Raw genomic sequence first — 12393 nt, 5'->3', positions numbered from 1 at the left:
GCGTTTTTTCGATTGAACCCAGAGCAAGACCTTTGCCGGGCCGGGCTCCGAGAGGAGAAATTTAAGCACGAAACGTCTCGTATCACTCGTAATTAAGCGTCTCTCTATAATCTATCGGGGTCTCTCGTGCGAAGTGAATGACAGCCCGGAGTCTCCGCTTGCCACGTCGAGGATCCCCCAACTCTGCCGTGCTGAGGAAGAACGCCGTATGAGCCTTCAGACGTTGCCAAGTTGCCTTTGATCATGGTGTCTGGAATGGAAAAAAACCGGGGAAAACCGGGGTTCATCAGGGAATGAAAATTTACAGGGAAAATCAGGGAATCTGTTCCAGAAACCAGGAATCTCTACTTCTAACGCTTTTAGGGATCATTTCGTTTTCAAATTTGGCGGTCTAATCCATGGTGTCTAGAATGGGGAAAACCGGAATTCATCAGGGAATGAAAATTTACAGGGAAAATCGGGGAAAAATCAGGGAATCTGTTCTAAAAACCGGGAATCTCTACTTCTAACGCTTTTAGGGATCATTCCGTTTTCAAATTTGGCGGTCTAATCCACGATGTATAGAATGGGAAAACCGGGATCCATCAGGGAATCTAAATTTACAGGGAAAATCAGGGAAAAATCAGGGAATCTGATCCAGAAACCGGGAATCTCGACTTCTAACGCTTCTAGGGATCATTTCGTTTTCAAATTTGGCGGTCTAATCTGATCGAGCGCTATTTTTGACTTCTTGAATGACACATTTGAAACTTCAAATCATTAAATGAATGGAGAAGCTTTCATTCACCCGATATTATAAACATCCGGAACCTCATCGGAATTAAAATCGATATTCATAAATGGAACTCTGGAGAGTTATATTCTTTTCCCCCAGAAAATCTCGGGGAAGTAGGAGAAAAGTACGGTTTTTTATCAGGGAATGAGCTCCTGTAAATCAGGGAAAAATCGGGAATAACCCTGGTCAGAAATTCTAGACACCATGCCTTTGATTCAATACCGATTTACCGGGAAAGTTATGAATATTTTTCTTCCAATTTTTCGCGCAACATTGTTCGCAGATTAATCTTAAATATCTGAAAATGTCGAGGAAAAATACGCAGAGCTTCCTTCTAAAAACATTTTATAGGAGGCAATTTGGCAACTCTCGAATGTTCATACGGCGTTTTTCCTTAGCACGGCAGAACTCCGCCCAGTTGGCGCTCTCGGCTATACATCGGGCTATCGAAGAAATTGGACACTCGCAGTCGGCTAGCCGCAGTCTCAGACGAATTATCGTGAAATCCGGTGGTTTTGCCCTAATTTAGAGATTAAGCTTAATTTCTCTATCGATTCTACGTATGATTACTCTCGAGCTAGATTTGATTCGGTAAAAAAGAAAGGAATGAAACAAGAAGTGAAGCTCTACTACGTTCGTGTTGGAGAAGCGCTCAGCTGTCTCCTATGTAGGCGCGTTTTAAAGTTCCATGAAGAGGATGAGCACCGTTGAGATGAAAGAACTCGCTCACCAAAATTTTATGCGAAAACTACACTACCGCTAGAAAAATAAATTCTCGAAAACCCGATCCTCCGTTCTTTGACATCAGAAAGCGAAAAATCCGCATTTTCAAAGTTAAGTTGCAAATCTCCGCTCATGTTTTATTCAATCGTTCAAAGGAATCAACCGACATTTTTTCTTGAAATGTTTTAGAATGTTCTTCACTTGTTCAGAAAGATTTGTCAAATGATTTCAAAGAGATATTGTGATTGACTTTCTTTGGAAAAAAATAAAATCAGAGATTTTGAAACGTTACAATGGGAATACACATTCTTCTTCTTCAGTCCCAATTACATATATCTTGGAAGCGTTTGACTGACAAAGAGTCTTGCATTATTATCAACTGATGAAGGTTATTTCGTGAATTGGTTTTGAATTTCTGTTCGACGGACTGATCTTCGTTCATTTCAAAAATAAAAGAAATTGTTCTCCCTTCTGCTCTTTATACAAAGCAATACATTAATAAAAAAATAAACCTGAGTTGTTAAATCATAATAACCAAAGTATGAAGCAAATTTGACTGCTTCTATTCTAATTGACTAACAACCGAGACGGTAACACTCCGGTTAGATTGAAAGATCTATCGGCGAAAAACTGTCCGAGAGAATAATCTAGAGGTATCCAATAGATATTAAGAAGAACCAGTGGCGTGCTTTGCGATTCATCGATTGATCTGCCATTTAAACCCATGGAAAAGTATCGATAAACAGGGCGTTCGCAACGAACACCTTAATAATCGATTCTTTACCACAGATTCAAGTGGGGAACTATCGATAATCGATCCTTCACGCCAGTGGCGTGGCGTGCTTTGCGATCTATCGATATTTCCCCATTTGGAGCTGTGGTAAAGAATCGATAATTAAGGTGTTCGCTGCGAACACCCTGTCCATCGATACTTTTCCAAAGGTTTAAATGGTCGATCAATCGATATATCGCAAAGCACGCTACTCCACTGCTTCACGCCTCGCCAATGATGAACCACTCTGATGAGAGATGAGTTCCGTTGCGAGTGGCACCGGGCGAAAATTGAAGCATCAAAGCATGACCACTCCTTTTGTTGATTCGATATTTTGGCCGACTATGACTAACCAACGGGTATTTGGATCTGTTGCAGATGTGCCAGTCCCGTGCGGGAGCGAGACCACCTTCTGGACAACGCCCGGACTCAAGCGGCTCCAGCGGAGCCTGAGCGAGCGGATCGCCACGGCATCGACCTCCAGCGCGGATAACGGAAACGCCTTCAACGACACGATGCGACTCAACCTCCGGATGGGCCGTCGAGGGGACAGCCGCGTCATGTTCGCCATCGACGAGAACGGCGTCACCCAGGGGAGCGCGCGCGTCATCAGCCCCAGTCGCTGCCGCCCCAAGGAACCACCCCCGCCGCCGCCGCCCCCGGCTCAGCGCGCCCTCTCGCCCCCCAAACCGCCCCCCAGGCTCATCTTCCCCTTCGCCAAGCGGCCCGAGCCGCAACCAGAACCCGAACCCGACTACAACTCCCAGATGATCTACATCGAGAACAACTACATCGACTTCGTCTGCGGGCAGCCACCAGACTCCCAGTCCATCAAGCTGGAGATCAAATGCAACGAGAAGGATAAAGTCGGGCAGGAATCCGAAGAGGAGGTCGAAGACGAGAAGGAGTGCAGTACTGTTTCGATCGTGCCCATCGAGGTGAGTCCTCGAAGGGTCTCGACCGTCATGATCGGCGGCGATTCCCATCCTCCACCCGAGTCGCCGTCGGTGACAGTCATCGGCCCCGCTGATAAGGCCGACGAGGTCAACAAGGTGACGATCAGCGTGGGCCAGTTCAAAGGGACCGATTCCTTTTACCAAAGCTCGATCCCTATCAATTGCGCGGATCGAGTTGCAGCTCCCCCCGACGACTGTGATACAAAGACGACTGCCAAAACAGAACCGGAATCGCCCACTCCCACACCAAGCACGCCACAAGCGGGAACCTCTAGTCGACTCGAGGGCATAGCTGAAGAGCCTCCAGATGCCGAGAAAGACTCGAGCGAGGCTGAAAATCTCATGAGCTGCCTCATCAGAAGGAATTACGACCCGGTGTTGGCCCTGCGGCAGAATCTGATCCCGCACATCTGCGGGAAACCCAGCGAGCCCGCTCCTAGTTTAGACAAATACCCTGAGGAATCTAGTTGGGAATCTTCAGCAAACAGTGTAAGCAGCGGGAAAGGCTCTAGTGCACCACCCACGCCGACCCCATCCACGGTATCGCTCTGTAGTGACAGGCCGGAGATCTTCTACTCCTCCAAGAACATCATCTCGGACTCGAACCACTACGAGTCGGTGTCGGACCCGATCTACGAGGAGATCTCGGACATCCCGCCTCCGCTGCCGCTCTCGCCGCCTCCGCCACTGACGACGCTCGAGGCCATCATCGACGACACGATCCCGACGCGCTCGATCTTCGAGGGCGCCTCCAAGTACGACATCCTCAGCTACCTGGTGGACGCCAAGCAGAGGTGCATCGCCACCGCGGAGGAGCCCGAGTACGTGATCGAGGAGTCGATCATGAACCAGACCATCATGGAGGAGGAGAACGAGACCGCGACGCCGGCCCACTCCCGGATCAACTCCCTGGACTTGAGCTGCTCCAGGCACAGTCAGGCCAGCTGCAGCGACTCCAGCGAGGACTCGGGCAACCACGTCTGCTCCTCCAACAACAGCTCCATACGGCACACGGATAAGGTAATGGTAAATTAAAATGGTTAACTTTTCTACCCTTGCGTTTGAGTCTCTCAAAACCGCACAGATCCTTAATTACCAGCTCTAAAACTTGCCATTCTCGAGAGTGTCAGATCTAGTTCAGGTGGATCCTCAGCTTCAAAAAATGCTCTCAATGACGGGAGAGTTCCTCAATTAGAATTTTCCCAATTGCTCTTTTCAAAATGTCAAGCAATTAAGTGAAGAAATCGTCACATAATGTTCAGGATAATGTAGGATTCCCTTCCAAGGGTTTTAAGCAAGCGAGTATTCGGAACATACTCCTATAATTTTCCTTTTTCTATATATTAGGTACTTTGCGTCAATGGAGATGTTGCATGTGTGAGGAATTTGCGATTTGACTGTTGATGCTTATGTAAAAGTTTGCGAGAAACACGATGGTACCGTGACTCTCCAGACTCTCCATGCAAAGACAGGGAGCAAATATATTGACAGGGCTGCCACTTTATTCGGAGACTCTAAAACTGAAAACGCACGGCATCACTGCTAATGTATTTGCTCCCTATCTTTGCATGGAGAGTTCGTCTTGATGTAGAGGTGGACTCTCAGGATAGCGTGGGATATCCCTTACATTTCGGCTTCAACTCGAGAGCTTTTTTTGAGCTTGGGAGTTAATTTCAGAGAAAACCAGTGGCACCATCGTCATTCTCGCCAACTTTTACATAAGAATTAACAGTCAAATCGCAAATTCCGCACGCACATGCAACATCTCCATTTTCAACCTAGGGCCTGACAGGCTAGGATCGTAGGAATCCTGGTATACGTCATGAGAGAATGTGTTACTTAGACATCTAAAGCGCATAATACGAAAAAGACAAGGAAGAAGAAGAAACAGAAGGGGGAAAGAAGAGGAGGAAGAAAAAAAATTAAAAGAAGAGAGAGAAGAAGGGAAATGAGAGGAAAGATAAGAAAAAGAGGAAGAAAAAAAGAAGAGAGATAAGAAAATAAGAGGAAGTAGAAGAAAAGAAGAGGAAGAAAAAGGAGAGGAGAAAGGAGAGGAGAACGAGGAAAAAGGGGAGAGGATGAGGAAGAAAAGTGATAGAGGAAGGGAAAAACTTAGACGATGACATGGAACAGGGGGAAGAGAAAAGAGAAATGGTGTATTTCCGTGTATTAGTGTATTTATGTATAGTGTATTTTTGATAAGAATCATTAGTCAAATCGCAAATCCCTTATACATGCAACATCTCCATTACAAAGAGAGGTACCATGTAAATCAGCGGAACTACAAAGGAACCAAAAAGAAAAGAAAAATTTACGCTGTTTAGATCCCTTAGTGGTGGAGCTCTAAAAAAACGAGTCTCCAACTGCAGCTTTACCTATTAAGTCATCCGACTTTCTACATGGTTTCAATCCCTAAGCCTCGTACAATGTTCATGTCTCGGAAGGTTCACAACAGACTCGCAGGATCGAAAGCGAAGAGCCCTCAATTTCTAAAGAATCGAACGAAATAAGTAGCTTTCTTCTTCGCCGCGGTTTCTCTCCGAAACTGCTCCGTTTTGCAGGGCTTCGACATCCACGCATCCCAGGGTTCATTTAATATTATAATAACGGATTGGAACGGCTATTAAATGCGATTACTTATGCAGATTCCCACCCGCACCAGATCAGTTGGGGGGAGGAGGGGGGTCAGTTTCTCCCCCCCTCCCCTCTCCCACCATAATTTCCCCCTTGGCGGGCTCCCTATCACGCCATTAAGTGCGGGCGATTGCTATTGTCCCGGCGTCGCATTGATTCGCACGTTCAATGCCGTGTGGCAGGTGAGGTGGATATTCTCACCGCTTGGTGGTTGGTATTAAGTCGAAGCAGGTGTTTTGATCAGAATCAAGCGCTATAGTGAAAAGAGACGAAATTAATCACGGAGAAATCCCTCAGACGCTTTCCATATATCGATGGACGAAGTCTGAAACCACGTATCTTACACAAATAAGAAATTGATTTATTTCATATAGGAGCCTTTTGGAGGATAGGTATACGTCCTATTTACATTGTAAAGAAACATGATATTATTTACGTTGCACATAACTGAATCAGAAGTGGAGAAATAAGTGTAATAAAAAGGAATCATATCACGAGTTGATGGTTTTTTTGTTTTTTTTTGTACGTCGCACTAGGTGGTTTATATCATAAATAGAAATGAAAAGTGGACAAATTTTTGTAATTCAATAGCTATTCGAAAATGGCACCATTCTTAACTCTGGTGTTTCAATTTTAGGTACGAAAAAGTTGCGCCGAGATCGAGAGGAACGACTCAGGAGTTGGATCAGAAACAAGCCAGTGCTCTCGTAGTAAGTGGCAGCATTTATCTCCAGACACTTTCAGAGAGGACCAACAGCATATTTGCGAAGACTGCGATCAACCAGTTGAAACGCAAGTCTCAGACAGGTAAGCAATTCAACTTTTATTTTACCATTCGTCTCAAATCCAACATTCATTTTCATCTGAGTAGCATGCAATAATTCAAAATGGCAAGAGCCACTGCTTGAAACCCGCCTGCGTGAATAGGGTTGTTTTTGCGTATTTGTTTTATCATTAGAGTCAATATCCGACGTAAAACGCGCTCACTTAGAGGTACTTGGGATGCCTCGACGAAAGTTCCTTCAATTAGCCGGCTATGCAACAAAACTACTTCGAAGTTCGAATAGTGGTATCATCCAGTTTTATTTTAAAGGAATTACGCATCCGCCTTTTCTATGTTCCAAGTTAAGTTTTTCCGGTCAAATAAGTGGATGCTTACTTAAAGTACTCGTAACACGTACCAAAACAGCCGTTGGCAACTTTTTACGTATTGAATTCGTGTGCTGTATAGCAGTTTTATATTATCGGGAGGACGGGAAGAGACTCCCTTTTTTTCAGGAGGGATTTATTAAGTGTCAAAAGAAGTAGAAATGAATGAGTAAAAAGCAGAGGGCTTAATCGGAGTCACCTAACAACTTATTTTTTAATTAATACACGTTCTGCATTGAAAATTTCAGAAAAAGGTGGTCCTGTTTTTATAGAAAAAAAAATAAAATAAATAAATGTTGCAGCTGTTCTCGAGTAAATGAATGAATTGCCAAATGAGAAATCGCAAACTTGTACCCAATGCACTTACGCCAGGGGGTAAAGCAATATGCTGGTATATATGTGCAGATCAGATAGAGGGTTTACATTCCTCAAATATTTAGTGAAAATTGTCAAAATTTCAAATTTCGAAACTTAGATTAATTAATATTCCAACGGACTGATTATTGTAATTGATGCGCAAAGCCGTCATGGTTGCAGCGTTGGCTGTAAAATCAGCAGGCTGATCGTTGAAATTAAAAGACAAAGCGATAGAAAAAGAAGACATGAGGAGTATGGAGCGACCCTATTGGTTGAAATGAGTGGTTCCTATCGACAAAGGGAGAAAATGATAGACTAACTGTCGGGTGTCTCGTGAGTTGCCGTTAGTCAGTCTATTACCTACCTCCTTTGTCCATTGCAACCACCCGCTTTCACCAATAGGATCTCTCCATAGCTCTTCTGTCTCCTTTTGTCTATAACTTTGTCTATCAATTTCAATAGTCGGCCCGCAGATTTGTTGATTTCTGAACCCATCCTAGAAATCGATAGCGATGATCGATGTTCAAATAACTGACCGTGCGGTGGATCGTTGGTTATTTTTTTTTTTTTATCGGATTTCATCAGTAAATTGTACGGAATAACCCGCGCAAGAACTTACTGTTGGGATAACCTCTTAAATTCTGCGAGCGCGAGCTCATTTATATGCAAATCGGACAAAACTCAGAAAGTAAGAGTATGGACGAGAGGAGAAACAAGTTTACGCGAGTTTGAGGTGAAATAATTACGCAGATGCTCGGGACGAGAGTTTGCTGCTGTCATAGGTCAAGTTTTATGTGACTGGTTTTGCCCGTGAATCCGGACGGAACGGTCAAGAGCACGAATATTGTTTGCCTACCGATTAATTATGAATTCGGTGCATCCGGTCATTTGGATGGTTTGTTTCTAGTCCCGAATAGTCGGAACCAGTGGCAATTGCTCATAAATCTGTCGTCCAGCACCTTAAGTTGAATCTCCGGTTCGGAACGACAATAGCTGTTGGCAAGTCAGAAAGCCAAGTTTCTACATTTCGCCGAACCCATTCGTTTTTGTTTGAATAAAAGTCTTCTATGTAGCTACACGGAAAAAATGCACTACTGATTTAACAATTTTGTTGTTAAAAAAAGCGACTGCTATGTTTCAAATGTACATTTTACAATAGTGAAAAGCTAATTTAATTACGGGGCTGGTTAAAAGTAGCTTCTTCTTGTTGTTACAGTGGCATTTTTTGTGGTAAAATCTACATTGAAACATCGCAATCTCTTTTTTTAACTACAAAATTGTTACATCAGCAATTCAATTTTTTCGTGTATCACATATTTTCCTTAAATAGCTGAGAAGCAATGTACCCACCCTGGTAAAAATTGGCGATAAGAGCTGCGTTTCAAAATACCATAGGAATTTTTATAGCCGGCTATAGAATGCTCCAGAAAATCGTATAGCTGGCTGTAGAATGAGGAGAAAATCATAGGGCCGGGCTATACGAAGCGATAAAAAATTATACAGCCGGGCTATAGTTCCTATCACCGGGCTTTACACTTTATCGCCTTGCTGTTGCTTTTTCGCCATCGATTATCAAAGGCTATAAGAAGTCGTGTAGAAATTCGTGTGCTTCGGAAATCATTAAGTTTGATACGGAACCACCTTAATATTTACAAAACACACGCTATATTTTCCTTTAACACATTTGTTTCATCAATTAAAATGAGAATAATTTACACAGGATGTGCAAACGTTTCAAAATCATGAGTTGAATAACGCTGACTCCGCCAGATTAAATATTAGAGACTAACACAAAGCGAAACGGCGACGCACTGGCGCCTACAAACCTAACGGGGATACTTCATGCATTGCGCAACGCGTGAAGTATCCTTGTTAGGTTTGTAGGCGCCAATGCGCGTATCGCGCTGGCTGCCTGCCTGCCGCGCCGCAGTGTGCCACAGCAGCGCTTGAAGCAACTATTTCACACCAGCCAGAGTTATTTCACAGTATCATACGAGACTTAAGGCGCTCTAATATATTAGGAATGGCAGGCATCCATCAAAAGTACGGAGCTTTCCTCGCAAAATAAACCTAGATACTACGGCTCAAAAAGAGAGCAGTAGTCCAAAAACTCACTAAGTCCTAGCTAGCATTCGGGCGATCTCAAGATGATGTTTTATTATTTTCTGTTTTAGCGAACCAATCTTTCCACACTCTTTTTTGACGAAAGAGTGCATGAAATTTTCAAATTTCAGGCTTTTTCATGAAATCTCGGAACGTTTTGAAATTTCACCGGCAATCTGAGGGTGATGTTTTATTATTCTCTGTTTAGGTGAACCAACTTTTCCACACTGTTTCTTCACGCGAAATTTCATACAATTTTCAAATTCCGGGCTTCCTTTTAAGAAATTTTGAACATCGTTAAAAGTCGCCAACAAATTTTTTAGGCGCCACGATGGCCCAGCCCCCCAATTTTTAGGCGCCAAGGCCCGATTTTTAAGAACATCTGGCGCATGGCGCCCGAGAACACAGAACCCTGGCTAGGGGTCTTATCTTACCCCCTATTTGAGTCCGCTAGAGGAGTAGGTACAGTTTGAGAGCTCCTTCTAAATTCGTCTTTAAACTGTGTGTGAATAGTTTTCTAATTCTCGGGATGTGTATGTTTCAGCGGTTTGATGTTCGCGCCCTTGGTGTGTCGGAAGTGCTCGAAGCGTCGGACGGAGCGTCGGGAGATCATCGCGGAGATCGTGGAGACGGAGGAGAAGTACGGGCGGGACCTGCACATCATCCTGGAGGAGTTCTACCGGCCGATGCTCGTCGCCGGCCTGCTCACCCCGGAGCAGCTCACCTTCATCTTTCTCAACGTGGAGGAGCTCCTGGAGAACAACGTCATCCTTGCCGAGAAGCTCCGTGACGCCCTGGAGATCGCCGTCGAGCAGGGCGACGAGGACCTCCTCACCGTCAACATCGGACGCATCTTCCTCGAGACCACCTCCATGCTCCACGCCTTCGAGTCCTACTGCACCAAACAGGTATGCCCCCCTTCACGCATCAAGCATTTTCCAACCAACAAATGCAGGGTGTCTACATGTCCGGAAATAGTAGGTACTAATTTTTTAAGGGCGATCCGGAAGTACTGAAAAAGTGCGGAATCCCGCACGAAGGTCCGCACGGTGTCTCCAAGTCCGGTTTCAGACAGTCCGGAAATAGTACTAATTTTTTAAGGGCGGTCCGGAAGTACTGAAAAAGTGCAGAAATTCCGTAGGAAGGTCCGGAATTTATTTATTTTCTTTTTTTTTGTTCTTTTTTTGTTGCAATTTGAGCGAGAAATTCAAATGTTTAAAATACTTCGAATTTCGTCAAATGGGGGTACTGAAAAAGTACTGAATTTTTCTGTTGAGGAGGCACTGAATTTCTCAGGAATGTACTGTAAAAGTACTGATTTTTGGCCAGCTTGTTTCAGTCGACACCCTGGTCTGGAATTTTTGTCAATTTTGTCGCAATTTGAGCGAGAAATTCAAATTTTTGAAATTTTGCCAAGTTCGTCAATTGGAGGTACTGAATTTTTCTGTTGAAGAGGTACTAAATAACTTGGGACTGTACTGAGAAAGTACTATAAAAGATCTGATTTTTGGCCAGCCTGTTTCAGTAGAAACCCTGTGAAAGGAACTACTTATGTGCAAGTGGAAAGATGGGGTGTGCTCGTGGTGAGCTGGATAAGAAACAATGTAAAAGTCGATGTAGTTCATTTTTAGAAAATGGAAATGGAAAAGCGGGATTTGACATGAAATCAAAAGGGACTAAGCGCTAACTCCTGAGCCGTGAACATGTGACAAGAGCCTTGTGGAACAGGGCTCATGAGTTAAAGCTGAGCAAGATAATCGCTTGGCGCTTGATAATCCCCATTCATTCATATGGCCCTCAACTAAAGACCACACCCCATCTTTCCACTTGCACACACAGTTCCATTTAGCATAAATATGTCCAAATGCAAATAAAGGAAGGGTACCGATAAGGGCCGTTTTCTGAATTTCCTCGATACACCAGACGATTTCTTGCTCATTGAAGGTTTTTATTTTACGGAGTGATTAAAAGAGAAATTTATTTTCCATTAAGGAAATATCTTTCGAGCACAGAAAAAAAAAACTCCGGCCGTGGAAGCGGTACTTATAAGCTGTATAGACATACCGTCCGTGTTCCGGGCTCGGAGGCCGAAAGTTCCGGGCATAGCACCCGCAGCAATCGAAGCTACGGCTCCAGCAGCCGGAACTTTCGGCCTCTGAGCCCGGAACGGGCGGAACGTCTACGTAGACCGTAACTTTTTTCAGTGAATGAAAGAGTTTTTCTTCCTCTATGTAGCTCACAGGAAATTAAATTTGTTATCTAGGACAGAGCTCCTGTGTTTGAATCAGAAAAACTCCATCTAAGCTAAAAAAACAAAATTATTATCCCTCAAAATAATGTGTCCTAAACGAACACCTCTAAGCCAAATAATTTTCTTGCAATGTGAGACAAATTTACTAAGTTTAGAGTTTCCTGACAACTTTGTCTAAATTAGAAGTCTTGTAACAATGTTTCCCTAAATTAAAAGTTTTCTTACAATTTTTTTCTCTGGTCAACGTGCGAAAATCATTAATAATTGTGTTAGGTAAAATTTTGCTTAATCGGCCTTTTCTCTTTTTTCAGGGAGCTGCAGCTATGATGCTGGCAAATCTAGAAAAAGAGAAGGAACTGTTGAGGATATTTCTTCGAGTCTCCCAGATGGAAAATAGTGTTTTGCGAAGAATGAACCTTAACTCATTTTTAATGGTAAGTTTCTCTCGTAAATGGACGAAAAAGTTAATTTAGCTAGTCTAATATCACTCTTTAAATTAAAGTTTACATGGTAGGCATATAGTTTTTTACGCCAACACTGTAATTTATTTTCAAAGAAAAGAGATTGGTAATAGGATGTACACCACCAAGGCATGCTAAGAGTGCTAATTCTTGGAGAATCAACAACAAAATCTGCATTTTAAAATTTCAGAGAATGCAAAAAAACTACCAAT

At 43.5% G+C, this 12393-nt stretch overlaps 1 protein-coding gene across 3 annotated transcripts in view; it reads left to right on the top strand.

Moving 5' to 3' along the window:
- The window catches only part of RhoGEF64C (Rho guanine nucleotide exchange factor at 64C), a 263281-nt gene that overhangs the window by 244100 nt on the left and 6788 nt on the right, over window positions 1-12393 (top strand). For all 3 annotated transcript variants that reach the window (XM_072300547.1, XM_019051947.2, XM_072300548.1), the window contains 4 exons: window positions 2649-4246; window positions 6498-6667; window positions 10014-10377; window positions 12032-12154. In XM_072300547.1, coding sequence (XP_072156648.1) covers window positions 2649-4246; window positions 6498-6667; window positions 10014-10377; window positions 12032-12154 — 2255 coding nt within the window. The remainder of the gene's footprint in view (window positions 1-2648; window positions 4247-6497; window positions 6668-10013; window positions 10378-12031; window positions 12155-12393) is intronic.

Source organism: Bemisia tabaci, chromosome 5 (genome assembly GCF_918797505.1).
Source record: "Bemisia tabaci chromosome 5, PGI_BMITA_v3".
Classification (NCBI taxonomy): Eukaryota; Metazoa; Arthropoda; class Insecta; order Hemiptera; family Aleyrodidae; genus Bemisia; species Bemisia tabaci.
The sequence above is the reverse complement of the archived record's forward strand: the minus strand, read 5'-3'. Positions and strand labels throughout refer to the sequence as shown.